The following is a 13714-nucleotide window of genomic DNA, read 5'->3' as shown; positions in this document are numbered from 1 at the left end:
GCTGAGGTGTTCACCTGTGTCCTGGAGCGCCAAGCTGAACGTTCCGCTCCAGCTACAAGCAGTGCCCTGTGTGGACACGGGAGGCAGACCCCAGTTGAGCGCCTTTGGGGGGGGGGGGGCGGGGCCAGGTCGTAGATTTCCGCCGCCGCAGCGTGAGTTGGGGTGGGGGGAAAAGAATGGCTTGAGGGGATTCGGTAGACTCCTATTTATCCCAAGAGGAAATGAGTTCTCCTGGGCCTGGAGATCCGCACTGCTTGGCCGCTAGGGGTCTCACGGAGACCCCACACCCACATCCCCCGTCTCCAAGTTCCCCAGTGAAGTCACACTCAACCATCCCACACAGCCAAGCACAGTTCCCTCTCTAACCCCACAGTTTCAACGCACACGGCCCCGCGGTGACCCCTCAGTCCCCATCAACCCAAACACGGCCTCCACATACAGCCGTGCGCAGGGGATTCTGCCGTCTAGGGCCCCTGGTGCCAGGCCCAGAAGGGTTAAGAAGGCCTTGGGGCACCAGAGCGGTAGGACGCGGAACGCCGGGGCTAATTGGCGACCCCGGGAACAATGAGGGATGCGAGGCGGGGAAGGGGGGTGACGAGTGGCTTAATTGGGCCAGGGAGCGGCCTGGCCTTTGCCTGGGATAAGGCCTTGCTGCCCGCCGCGCGGTTCCCGTAGCCGAACTCAGGTTCTCAGCTGAGACCCAGCGGAGCGCCTGGAGGGCGACTCCGGGACAGGATTTGCCGGCGGGAGACGGGGGAATTCAGGACGACTCCCCAAGCTGCACCCAGGGCCTGGGGCCTCTCGAGGCCCTTAAGTATCACTCCACCTCATCCGGGGTGCTGCAGCAACGATGCGGCGAGGCTGCGGCCGCAACCAGGCCGCCCTGCCTGGCATTCGCGGCCACCCTCTTGGAGTTCCCCACTCTGCGCGCCGCTCTCACCGCAGCTTTAGGTTGGTACTGCCCCCTGGTGTCAGCAACCCGCTCCTGAGACTGCCGTGCACTTGCAGCCTCTGCCCAACTTTCCTTCTTAGACGTGCGGGGAGAAACCGGAAGAAGTGAACGCGCCCCGCTCTTCGAAAATTTCAGAGGTGTTTTGAGCCGAAAGCGACCTCAAATAAGCACACTGTCCACGAGGGATTCTATTTGAGCTGAGAAAGTGGCCTCTCTGGCCCGCCCGGTTCCTGGACTGCCACATTCGCTGTCCTGCCTGCGGAAGGTCAGAGAGCGAAGAAGCAGCCCACACTCTGGGAGCTGGGACAGTCTTTTGCGCCCTTTTGCTCTCTCACTGGCCAAGCCCCTTGCCGAATTCAGCGTAGGCTGGGTCCAGCTCCCTCCGTGGAACAGGCGGACACAGTTCTCTTTCCTTGCACGTGTGTTGGCCCACGGAGGCGTCCTGGGCACTTGGAGGCCCGGATACTGGCAGTTCCGCCTCCACCTTCACCCTTCCTTCATCTTACCATTCCTGGTGTTCCTGGTGAGTTGGGGGACCTGTGCTTGCTGCCCCCTAAAGTACCCAAGGTGGGCAGGCAGTGTGTTCGTCCAGGGCGGCACGGACTCCCAAGGCTTAAAGAGCAGAGAACTGGGAAGGAGGTGGGAGCTCGGTGATGGACAGACCTGAGGGTGGGTTAAAGGAGTGACTTCCCATCTCTCACCCCTTCCCACTACTAGGATTTGGGGGTCGGAGACACCTGTTGGCTGTGTGAAGCAGAAAGAAGCTCAAAGGATGGGGGTGGGAGGCCCACTTGCAGGAGGGGGCCACTGGGAAGAACGTGCCACTGGAAAGACACATGGGACTCCCAGAGATACCCCAGCGGAGCCCTTTATTATACCAGAGGAAACTGAGGCAGTACAGGAAGTAGCCTATTGACCCACACTTCCCACACCCCCAAAAGAGATTTAGATGAGTTACACGGGAGAACTTTCAGGTTAGACTGTCACTCTAGTCAACAGCCCTGACAAGGAGAAATGCTTCTTTCTTCTTCTTAAAGAAAGTAATATCTAAGTCAAACGTGGGGCCCAACTTACCACCCCAAAATCAAGGGTCTTGTGCTTAGACGCCCCAAGAACGGTTTCTTTTTGAGGTCCAGGAGGCAGAGAGATGAAAAGGATTCTAGGGTCCGTGGTACTGGGTGCACCACGACCAAACTCCTCCTCAGAAGGGAGAGAGGGAGTAGGGTGCACCCCTCTTACCAGCTCCGCCTACCCAGAGGCGCTAAAACGGGATTCGTTTCTACTCTGGAGCCCCAGAAAGGGAGTCAGGAGTCCCGGTGCAGAGTGGCTGGGGCGGCGGCCGGAGGCAAGTGGCCAGCAGAGGGAGCCCGGCCCCTGACTTGGGAGGCGGCCCGCGCCGGGAGCGCGGGGGACTCGAAGGGGCTCGGCGCCTCCCGGCCCAGCCGGTGGCCCGCGCCGGCGCCGCTCGGCCTCGCAGCTCCGCCCGCTGCCCCAGCCAGCCTGCTGCCGCCCCCGGGGTGCAGCTGCCGCCGAGCTGGGGGCGCCCGACGTTTTATCCCCGCCTCCAGCCCCTCCTAACGCGCTTGCTGCGCCCCTACCCCACGCGGCCCACAGAGCGCACAGCGCCGTTCACTTCGCATTGCAGCGTTTTATTGTTTTCTCGAGTTTTTGTCTTTTCGTCTCGCTCGGTAGCGAAAAGTGAAAACCTGAGGTGGAGCCCGCGGGCCGGGCGAGCAAAGCCCGGGCGGAGGGGCCGAGGGGCTGGCGGGGTGGGAGCCCCTCCAGGGATGGGGCTTCTCCCGCAGCCGAGGACCCCCCAGCCCTGTACAATATAGATGCTTATGTAAAATGAAAAGAAATTTTAAATGCTATGAATTAATCTCTAAATATTATGTACACAGCAATGTACACCTTTGAATAAATTAATACCAATTTGTATATTCTGGGAACCTTAAAGCTTATTTACACAAATTACCATTTATTTTATAAATATCTTTTTTTTTTTCTCCCCCTGGGGACTCAAGGCAGAAGTGCCACTCCCTCCCCTGACCGAGGGGTGGGAGGAGCGCCTGTCTTTCGGGGGAAGAAGTGGGAGGACTAAAAGAACAGGTCCCTCCCAGCTCAAGTCTACACTGATTTCAGTCTTCACTGTGCCCGCATCCCTTACTGCAGATTCTCAAGCGGTCCAGGCCCAAGGCTAGGGGCTCTGGGGTTCCCTCCGAAGTTCCCATCCCTGACTCCTGCACCTTCTGTCTCCCGAAGAGACCACTGGGCGGGGCAATGAGGCCTCCCCACAGCGCTGGAGGACCTGGAGGGACACCTGGCCAATGCCACTTTGACATCGGAGCAGATCTGGACAGTGACCAGTGGCTCCTAAGCGACTGTGTTCCCGGCAGCCGGGTTCTTCTTGGGGCCTAGGGAATTGTCCCAGGCTCCGGCTGGCTGGCCAGGGCTCTATTCCGGCTGCAGCAGCCCGCTTTTGCTCCTTTATTTAAATAAATACCCATTCTGTGCTGTACACGTCCCAAGCAGCAGGGGCAGGCAGCCGGGGAGGTCTGCGTGGCAGCGGAGCAGCTGGGCAGTCCCCTCACTTGGGCGACTCCCTGCCGGGGGAGAGGGCTCGCTGGCTCTCCAGCCCACTCACCAGTCTCTGGATGCTCTGCAGTTCACTGGCCGCCTCTTTGGCTGAGCCGCTGGGTGACAGGGCACCGCGGGATGGGGCCCCAACCTTGCGGAGAGCCAGCTCCGGTAGCGGGCTGGGCTCCCGGCTGTTGCTGCCCGCAGCCTTGGAGCCCTCCGCCGCCAGCCCCGTGGTGAGAAGACTAGCGCTAGGCGGGATAGTGACCGGGATCTGGTAGGGGCTGAACCGCAGGCGGGGCCGGGCATTGCCCAGAAAGTGGCTCCGGGATAGGGAGCCCGCAGCGGCAGCAGCTGCAGCCGCAGCACTGGTGGCTGGCAAAGCAGAGGCCGCTGCCGCAGCGGCCGCCATGTAGGTGTAGGGGTAGGGGAAGAGGCCTCCGAAAGTGGGCATTGGGATTCCCTGAAAGAAAAGAACAAGACAAGGGTTAGGCATCCTGCCTGAGGTGTTCTAAGGGTGAGCTGGGTGCTGGGGGTGGTGCTACCACCAGGAATCCTTGCCCTACTGTTTTAGGAATATAAGACCAGAGCTCACATAACTGTAACCCCAAGCAGCACAGGTAGAGGAGAGCCAGTATGCCTATGGCCAAACCCAGTTAGACAGGAGCTCACTTCAGGTTATGATGCAAAGGTCTGGTGCCGTCAAGCTCCGTGCCAGGTATTACAGTACGAGTGAGGGAAAGACATGCCAGGTGGCTGAAGTAGCATGAGCAAAAGCCTAGAGGGAGGAAACTGGGCAGGCATAGAGCCAGGTGGCAAGTAGGCAGCTTTGGCTGTCTTGGGAGGTTCTGCTCATTTAAAAGAGTGTCCTCCCCAACCCTTCTTTCTGCAGGTGCCGCAAAGGACTGAGAAAGCCTGGGCAGGAGAGGTGAGGAACTCCGTACATTCTCCTTCTACCTGCCTGCCTGCTCAGGGATCTCCTACCTGGGTCAGAAGGGCATAGATGCCAATCCATTTATAAACTGGCCTGGATATTCTACAAAGAGCTCCTGGCAGCACCTCAGTGGCAGCTGAGGAAGGAATGCAAAGTCTGCCCGTGGAGAGCACAGTAGCCAGGAAACCCTGACAAACATCTGCTGAGTCTATGAGGCCCGACTTTTGGATTATCTGACCTTTGAGATAATGGCTCACTCTCCAGAGTAAGAGGGTATGGGGAGGAGGGCAGGGAGCTGGCTGTGCTGGGCTTCCAGGGAGTCTCAGGCCTGGCTCAGGCAGGGAGAAGGAAAGAAGTAGCCCAGTCGGGAATGAGAAAATATCCTTCCTGAGAAGGTCAAGTCCTACTGGGCATTCAGTCCTGGTATCTCAGGGGGAGAGGAAGGAGGGAGGCTTCAAATCTCCCCAAATTTGGCTCTACCTGATGGCCAAGGGCGGGCTACTCAGTTATAGGAACTTAACCAGTAGCAGTATACCAAGTGATACCTCCTGAGTGCTGGGTACTCTCAGCCTGGCCTTGCACCTGTTGACCAGGCTGTATCTAGAAGCCCTGACTTCCCGACAACCTTTATGATGCCCACGCTGGGGAGGAGGCATTCACATACATATGGAATCAAGGATGCAGATTAAACCTCCAGGACCTGAGCTACATTTTCCAGAAGCTTCCTTGCCATCTCAGAGCCACAGATATGTGATGTTAGTGTTTCAAATGCTCACTCCACATATCCCTGACACTGAGCTCTATTTAAAACCCATTTCAGGATCCCTTCCCCCATTTTAAAAATATTTGCTTCTGAACTGAAGGAGCCTTCTCAGACCTGAACTCCTATTTTCCTTCCCTTAAGATAAGATCTCAAAGGTTCAATTTGCCAGAAACCTCAGAGGGAAGAAAATGAATGTAGAGATTCCAAATCTTTCCACGGGGAATATTCCACCCAAGCAACCAAAGAGGCTGCTCTCCCCATTGGGTCTCCTTATTTTGCTCCTAGCCAGTTTCATAAAGTCTCCCCTGGGAGCTCAGAATTTCAGCCTGGGCTTGGGGAACTGAGCCCTTCTTTCCTGAGATGTGTAGTTGGGAGACCTAAGGTGGGGGAAGGAACAGGAGGACTTCTGGAGGGCCTGAAAGGGGCCAGAGGCATCTGAGAGGTGGGTCATTTTGGCAGTCAATTGTCCAGAAAATATTGCAAATCTTCCTACTCCCTTTTTCCAGGCATCTTAGCCTTTCAGGGACTGACAGTGAGCCAAGGGTTTTTGTTTCCAAGAGAAGTGTCCTGAGGCCAGGAAAGTGGACTTCACAAAGCCAGAGGCAGACTCAGTCTGTCAGAGGAAGAGTCTACTGGGTGCCACTCTGTGCTGGAGTTATAGGGAAGGAAACAGGCCCAAAGAGGGTCAGGCACTTGTCCACAGTCACACACAGTCAAAATAGCACCCTGGCGAGACCCTAGACCTACACTCTTAGTCTCCCTGAACCTAGGTGTGGTGGAGTGTCAGGTCTCCCCAGGACAGAGTGGTTGTCCGCTAGAAACTCAGAGCACCTATGGCACCCCCAGGCCCTATGCCCACCTTGCTCTTTCTCCCTTCAGATCACAGATCTTACCTGAGATGCCAGCATGTGCTGGGAGAGGTGGAACGGGAAGGGCGCAGCGGTGCTTGCGGCGCTGGCCGCGGGACCCAGCCCGCCTGCGTCCAGCCCGGTGGCGGTCCCTGGGCCGCCAGCCCCCCCACTGCTGCTGCTGCCCGCCACCGATGCCAGCAGGTGACCCATGCCCATGGCAGAGAAGGCTCCGGGGCCCATGGCGAACTGTCCCGGGTGCAAGAAGAGCGGCTGGCCGGCCCCCAGCGGCCCGAAGAACTGCTGCCCGTGCAGATGGCCGGAGAAAGCCAGGCCCGGCAGGTGTCCGGCGCCCAGAGGGGACGCACTGTCCGTCTGCACCACCAGCGGCGCCAGGCCGGGCTCCTTGCCCTCGCCTGCCTCCTTGCGCCCCTCGTCCTTTCGCCTTGCTTCCGTGCGCTCCTTCTCTAGGCTCCGCAGGCCAAACGGACCGTCCCCGCCGCTCTCCGCCGGCTCCTTGCCCCTCTCCGGGCTGCGCCGCTCCCGGGAGCGCTCAGGTTCGGTCAAGCGAGGGGGGCTGGCGCTGTCCAGGGCCGGGCTGCGGCCGAGAGCCGGCCCTGCGCGCTCCTCGCTCAGCCTTTCCGGCTCTGGGTCGCTGTCCGCGGCGCACGACTTCTCCTCGGCTGCAGAGAGAAAGGACGCGGGAGGTCACAGGGGTCCCGGAAGAGACAGACGCGAGGCCTCCCCTCCTCCACCCGTGTCTGGACCGGGTCGGAGAGACTGGGAGAGGCCTGCTCCCGAGGAAGCCACGTTCGAGGAACTTCCAGATCCTCGTCGGGCAAAGGGGCAGCTGCAGGTCACCTAACCTAAGGCTCCGTATTTACAGCGGGAGAAATTGAGCCATGTAAAGGAAACTCACTGATAGAGTCACACAGTGCCAAGGACCTAGCTGGGCAGCCAGATCTTCTGGATACCCGGACCGCCCTCACTGGAAAGGCCTCGGTCGTTTGTCCCATCCCAGACACATTGCTGACGCTTCCCGCAGGTTTTGTGGTTACCCGGAAGCTGAGCAAAGAGCCAGCCTGGGGTCGGAAGGACAACCTCCCCTTCCTCTACCCCGGGTCCGACTACCCAGCTCTCACCTCTGGTCCGATGCAGGCGCAGGGGACTAGGCACTGACCCCGGGGAGGGTGGCGGTTCCCGCGCGGGGGCAGGGTCGCAAGAAGAGGCGTCGGACTCGGCGCCGTCGCGTTCCGGTTTGCAGTGCTCCTCGTACAGCCGCAGAGACGGCAGCGTCAGCTGCTTCCTGGGGATGAGCGGAGGGAGCCGGTCAGAGACGAGCTCATACCCCCCAGCGTTCTGCTGGCTCAGTCTCCCACCGCGCAGCCGTCCAGCGCACCCCTCACCTTTTCTCCCGCCGGCCATTCCCGGTGTCCCGGAAGCCCTTGGCAAACGGGTTGTTGTCGATCTTCAGTTGAGTGATCTGCAGGGACCGAGGGGGCGGCGCCAGGTCAGGACGAGTCGCCTCCAGCCTGGGCTGAGGCACCCCGAGGTCGGAGGCTGCCGCCCCAGAGAAGAACCCCGCGAAAGTCCACTTGGTACCCGCCTGCCTAGGATACGACTCTCCGAGCTGGAAGACGAGTTGAGGCCGGCGGGCGGTCCTCGCGGGAAGCCACAGGGTCTCTCCTCTTCCACTTTATTCGAAGCATATTCCCTTATCTTGCACACACAAGCCCAAAGGTGTGTGCAAAGAGTCGAAATCTGCCCAAGCATGCACACAGACCCACTCGGTCACTCAAGTTTAACAAACCGGGCATCGGAGCAGGAGCGCACGGAGACAGCAAAACACACGCGAGTCCACACCACAGACACAAATCACACTCACGGGCCCGCGCACACGCAAGTACACACAGACAAAATAACCAAGTGCCCACAGAACAGAACGAATTCACACTCCTCCACACGTATCTGAGTCCCCCGAAATGTTGCCCACATACCCGCATACATGCCATTTCACAAAGACAAAAAGAACGACCGGCAGGATGCTTGGACACTGTCCCGAGAGTGGTATATGGGCACAGGCCCAGAGGGAGTGAGCTCTGCACCTCTAGAAAAGGGGGATAGAAAGGCAGCAAGCAGAAAAATTCTCTAAGCACCTCCCAAGGGGTTCACAGCCTGGACCGACCCAGAGTGGGGATACTTTGGGAAGCTGTGTCACCTGTCCCGCCCTCTGGCTCCCCCGAGAGAGTGAAAACTGGGCCCCAGGTTCCTATTGCTGGTTTCCAGAGAGTCAGGAGAGCCAGGGCAGGGTGCCTCGGGCTCCCTCTCTTCATTTAAATTCCCATTCCAATGCCAAGAAATAAACGAATAAAATGTAAAAATGTCAGCACGGGCCGGGAGTCTCAGCTAATTACTAAGTAAATATCCCCACCCCTTGGAGTGCCCAGCTGTTAGCGCCCCGAGGGGGAGCCTGTGTATACGTGTCGTGTCGCGGACTTGGTGGGGGGGAGCCTGGAGGATTTCAGTGGGTGCTTCGGTTACAGATGAGACTTGCTGCTCTGGAGTGAGCTGTGAGAGCGAGAGATGGGTGCTGGGCTCTACGGGCAGATATGAGTGAAGGGGTGGAGTCTGCAGGTGTAAGGGGGCATCGGTGCAGGGGCTGGGCCCATCGCCCCCCCCAAGCGCACCTTATCGTTCTGGTAGGCAGTGACCGCGATGAAGTCGGTCTCAGGGAACACGTAGGTGCGGAAGGTGCTGTAGGGCAGCTTCAGGATGTCGTTGGCTCTCACAATGTGGAAGCGCGGTTGGTACTTGTGCATGGAGTTCAGAATGGTCTGTGGGGAGGGTGCGGGTCAGCCGATAGCTCCCAGCTTTTGGCCGGAGCATTTCTACTCTCTGGGGACCCGACCTCTTTCCAATGCTCTCTCTCTCTTCGTCTGCCTTCTACACCCCCTCCTTCGCTATTTTCTCCTGCCTTCTCTGCCTTTTTTCTTGCCTATATTTCTTTTTATTTTTCTCTCAGCTTTCTTTATCACAGTTTCTCTCTCTTTCTCTCTCTACTTAAAAAAATTACCCCAGTTGAAAATAGAAATAAAACAAAAGAAAACCCCCATAAAACTCCACTCTTAACCTCTCTTCCTGGGCTCATTGCTAAGCCCCTAGTAACTCTACAGAGAGAAGCTTTGGATCTTTGGGGGCTCAGCGAGCGCCCTACTTCTGAATGGACAATCCCTTTTGCCCCATCAACCCCCCCTTCCCATTCACTGGGGCCCTGCCTCAGGCAGAAATGGAGAGAACCCCCCAAACTCCCTCCTCCTGGTAGGGCGTTTGCCTATGGGAGGAGGGAATGGAGACTTAGGTTGTTAAAGGGGCTGGTTTAACTTTTAAATCTCCTCGTCTGGGGAGGGGGTGGGAAGGGAAATGGGGACACAGGTCATGGGGAAGGGTGAGGACAAGCTGAGGTTGGGGGTAGGACTTCCAAGCTCAGCACTTAAACACCAGAGGCCGCACAACTGAGTCGCACCTGCCTCCGGCTGGGCTCTAGGAAGAGCTTTGGAAGGCTTGACCCCAGCCAAGATTGTGAGCAGCCTGGGGCTTTCCACCCCACAACCCAGGCTTGCAAAGTGGAGCCCTCTGGGCCCAGACTCAGCCAGCATAGGCCACAGGGCGGTGACCCAAGCAGGGGCACTTTGAGAGTTCGGCCAGCGCTCCTCTCTGGGGAATCCCGCCGCCTGCTCTCCCGCCCCCACCCCCTGCAGCACAGGACGCTCAGTTTCCGACCCCCATCCCCGCGCCCGCCCAGCACTCACGAAGCCATGCTTGTCGGAGATGTTGTTGGTTAGTTTCAGCTTGTGGAAAGCCACAGGCTTGGCCATCCACTGCTCTCCCGTGGCCGGGCTGTCCGGGTGGATGTACATGCGTTTGGGCATCTCTGGGTCGGCCTTGCCCGCCACCATCCAGCGCGAGTTATGGAATTTATACCGGCAATCATCAGCGGCCACAATGTCCATCAGCAGGATATATTTCGCCTTTTTGTCCAGGCCGCTGACTCGCACCTTGAAGGGAGGAAACATCCGCCTGCGAGGAAGGGAAAGGGCAAGACTCCATGGGACCCGGTTTTATGTCGGAGGACCTCACTCCCCAAGCACACACCACTGCCAGGAGCTTCCCTATCTGTGTTTCCCGGTTGTCTGGGCTCTGCCCCCATATAACTGCCTGAGAGACCCCACCTGTGGTTATTATTCCTGGGGGATCCCATTTCCGCTTGTCAAACTCTCTCTTATTATATGGTTTCCCATCGGCTTTATCCTCAGATCTGGTGACTCTCTTTCTCTCTCATCTGAGATGAAAGCGGATGTCCAAGAAAGAAATCCAGGCCCCCTAGAAATACACCTGCTTCTTTTGAATCTTCCCAAAATTCATTCAGGAGATATGCCCACTGGGACTGAAACTCCCAAAAATAAAACCAGAAGATGTTTGCTTGGATAACTGGGTTGCAGCCCAACAAGAACCTTAAGTTTCGGGGGAAGAGGGTGAACCTGAGGCCTGAATTCCCGGCGGCTGAGTCAAAGGGTGGAGGGGCTGGGGGCTGTGATTTTCTTCAGGCGTTAAGGCCTGGAGTGGTGTGTGAGTAGGGAGCTTTTTGCTCCTTGGGCCAGGACAAGGCTCCCAGCCTGGGTCAGGCTTCCACAGGGCCGCTTGGGGCTTACTGCCGGAAAGGGACGGCCGGCTGGAATCGGCTGGCCAGCCAGGGCCTAGCATGGTACAGGTTTCATTATGGGCTTCAGGGTCAGAGGACAGTCCGGGAGATGCTACATCTCCCTGGAGCTCCGAGTCAGACAGGGAGGCAGGAGAGCGAGGCGGCGAGGCTGAGTTGCTGCGGAGATGTCTGAGACCCGCCTGGGGCCGAGCCGCAGGACCTCCTCAGCTTTGGGACTCAGAATGGTTAGGACTGTTCTTTAACAGCATGTTTTCGTTTTACTTTATTCGGGAGATTTTCATGTTTTAGTTTTTAAAATTTCTCTCGGTGCCAAATGAGAAAAGTCAACTTGGTTGCCTGTGGGAGCTAAGCGTGGCGCCGGGGCCAGAGCCCGGAGCCTCGAGCGGCAGGCTCGGCGCTGGTCTGTGCTGTCGGGTCCCCCAGCCCGCCCGCCCGCCTGCGTGCCCGCCGGCCAGCCGGCCGCCCTACCTCCCAGACTTGGTGATGACCATCTCGGTGCCCAGCTTGTGGAACTGGTCCCACAGCTCCTTGGCCTCCAGCGTCACCTTGGGGTCGTCCTCCACCTCGTCCTCGGGCTCCAGGCTCTTAAGCGAGCGCAGATGCGCGGCGGGCGGGTGCGGGCCGAGTGCCGAGACGTGCAGCCCCGCCTCGGCCGCCGCCGCCGCCGCGGCCGCCGCGGCCGCCGCCCCCGCCAGGCCCGGGTCGGGCAGCGGCTTGGCCAGCGCGCCGGGCGGCAGTGCGAGCGCCGGGAAGAAGGAGGGCTGCGCCGCCGCCAGGAAGGCGGACATGGGGAAGTCGGCCGGCCGTGGCGCGTGGAACGGGTGGTAAGCCATGGCGCTGGCCGCCAGCGCCGGCTCTCTCATCGGGACATCCGGCCCAGGCGCCCAGGGGCCGGGGCCGGGGGCGCGCGGCTCGGACCCCCGGCCCGGGCGGCGGCGCGCGCGGAGGAAGGGCGACCCGGGTGGCAAGCGCAGCGGCGGCTCCTCCCGGCTCTCCGTCCGAGGCACGGCGAGGGGCGCGGGGCTCTGGGCGCGGGGGTGGCGGGGGCTCTGCGCTGGGCTGGGCTGGCCCGCTCCGGCGCCGGGGACCACGCGCGACTGGTTAGATCTTGTCGTGATCTCTGGAAAACTGTGACTATCTCACATGTCCTGCCCTGCTCGGATCCCCTGCGCTAACGAGCCAGGCCCCCCTTGATTGCTGATTTTACGCTTTTTGGACCAATTGTGGGTCTCCGGGGGCGGGGTTTTGACAGCTCTAGCCAAGCTCCGGCCGGGAGGGGGGGCCGGGGAGAAGGTGTCGGAAGCCTCAGCAGTAAGAAAACATGTCAACAGAATAAAATATTAACCAATGACGGGCAAGCGGGCCCCGAGACCCCTCCCCCTGCCCCGGCCCCCACCCCACCGCCCGCGCCCGCGGCTGCCTGCGCCCGGACGGGAAAGAGCGGCGGGCCGACCCGACCCGCCGAAAGGGCCTGAGGCGGGGGGCGCCCGGGTCCCAAGGCCCTGGGGAAGGACCCCCCAGCCGCACGCCGGCTCCAAGTGCAAAGCATTGACATGGCCCCGTGAGGAGAGGGGGCGCCCTCCTTCTCCCTCGCCCGGCGGCTCAGCCGCTCTGGCCCGCGCCCCAGCTTGGCCTCCGACCCCGCTCTCGGCGGAGGCGCCGCCCGGGGCCCCTGCACTCCGGAGGGAACTGGAAAGAGAGGCCGGTGGGCGGGCGAGTCGGGAGGCGAGGGCGGCCGAGGTCCTGGAGAGGAACCCAGGTGGCGGGAGCCGGTGAGTGGAGCGGTGGTAGAGCCCTTCGGTGGGGCCGGCACGGGAGGGAGTGGGATGCGGCCTTGTACTCGGGAAACGCGGGGACCCCCCAGTCCGCGCCTCCCCCTCACAGGAAGACTCAGGAGGAACTTGGAATTCTGGGCGAGCCCTGAACTCAGCCCAGTATCCTGCCTCCTGCATCCAGCCCTGAGACATCCGACGGCCGGGAGAGCCGGGTCCTCGGGGCTAGGAAGGTGAGCGCATCGTTCGCCGAGCTGGACGGCTGATCCCGGTCCCCAGATTCTTGACCCGCGCAACGAATTTTCGTCGTATCCGGTACCGGAGACACAAGTCTCCCTCATCCTAAACAGCGGCATCCTTTCTCCGCTCTCGGCCACATTCCTAGAGTTTGTTTCCGGCTCTCCGAAGCGCTAGTCTCCCAAGTTCAGTAGTGCAGAGAAACGAGTACGGGGGTCGGAATGTTTGCACTCACCTGTGGTTGAATCCATCCCCACCCCGACTATCGGCAGTCTTCGTTCTTCACCAGCCCCAGTATTCCCCCCCTCTGCCACATGGGTGTGTGTGTGTGTGTGTGTGTGTGTGTGTGTGTGTGTGTGTGTTGTGCGCTCTGTATGGTGGTGCCCACTGTGCGCGGCGCGAGTGGCAACTTAAGGAGTGTGCCCAGAGAGTGAAGCCGTCACACACCTGCCGTGAATCGGGCTGGGGCGCTGACACTCAGACTGATTCCTGGTGGTCGCGTTCCGAAGGATAAGAAGGACCACGTACTGCACATAGGTGACACTCCTGCCCGCACAACCAATACAAGTGAGGGTGAGTTCAGCCGGCGCGGGCCCTGTGCCCGCGTGGTAGGTGTGTACAGCCCACATCCAACAGTGATCCAGGCAACACTGGCCGTCCACTACGCACACCAAGTCGCAGGGCACCTTGTCGCTGCACACGTGGACCTGGCATGTAAAGCCTGCTAAGTCGAAGGAGTGCGGGTTCAGGACCGGCCGGAGTGGTTTGGCCTCCGCGACCTTTTTTCTACTTTTCCAGGCCAGTCCCGGAGCCCTCAAAGCTCCTTTACCCAGCTCGCAAATGACCGCCGCCCCCACAGAGTTTTCCTTCAAAACCATGCTCTTCTTGTAGTGCCTCCTCTCTGTCCGGAA

At 59.9% G+C, this 13714-nt stretch overlaps 1 protein-coding gene across 1 annotated transcript; it reads right to left on the bottom strand.

Moving 5' to 3' along the window:
* Positions 1 to 2540: 2540 nt before the first annotated feature.
* TBX2 (T-box transcription factor 2) lies at positions 2541 to 11995 on the bottom strand. Its single transcript, XM_042916479.1, has 7 exons — positions 11263 to 11995; positions 9884 to 10151; positions 8762 to 8908; positions 7481 to 7557; positions 7217 to 7380; positions 6120 to 6757; positions 2541 to 3992 (listed from the first exon to the last, which is right to left on the bottom strand). Exons 1-7 carry the CDS (start codon positions 11655 to 11657, stop codon positions 3540 to 3542), a joined length of 2142 nt encoding a protein of 713 aa, XP_042772413.1. The 5' UTR covers positions 11658 to 11995; the 3' UTR covers positions 2541 to 3539.
* Positions 11996 to 13714: the final 1719 nt, after the last annotated feature.

This window comes from Panthera leo, chromosome E1 (genome assembly GCF_018350215.1).
Source record: "Panthera leo isolate Ple1 chromosome E1, P.leo_Ple1_pat1.1, whole genome shotgun sequence".
NCBI lineage: Eukaryota > Metazoa > Chordata > Mammalia > Carnivora > Felidae > Panthera > Panthera leo.
Note: the sequence above shows the minus strand (reverse complement) of the source record. Positions and strands in the feature narration are given on the sequence as shown.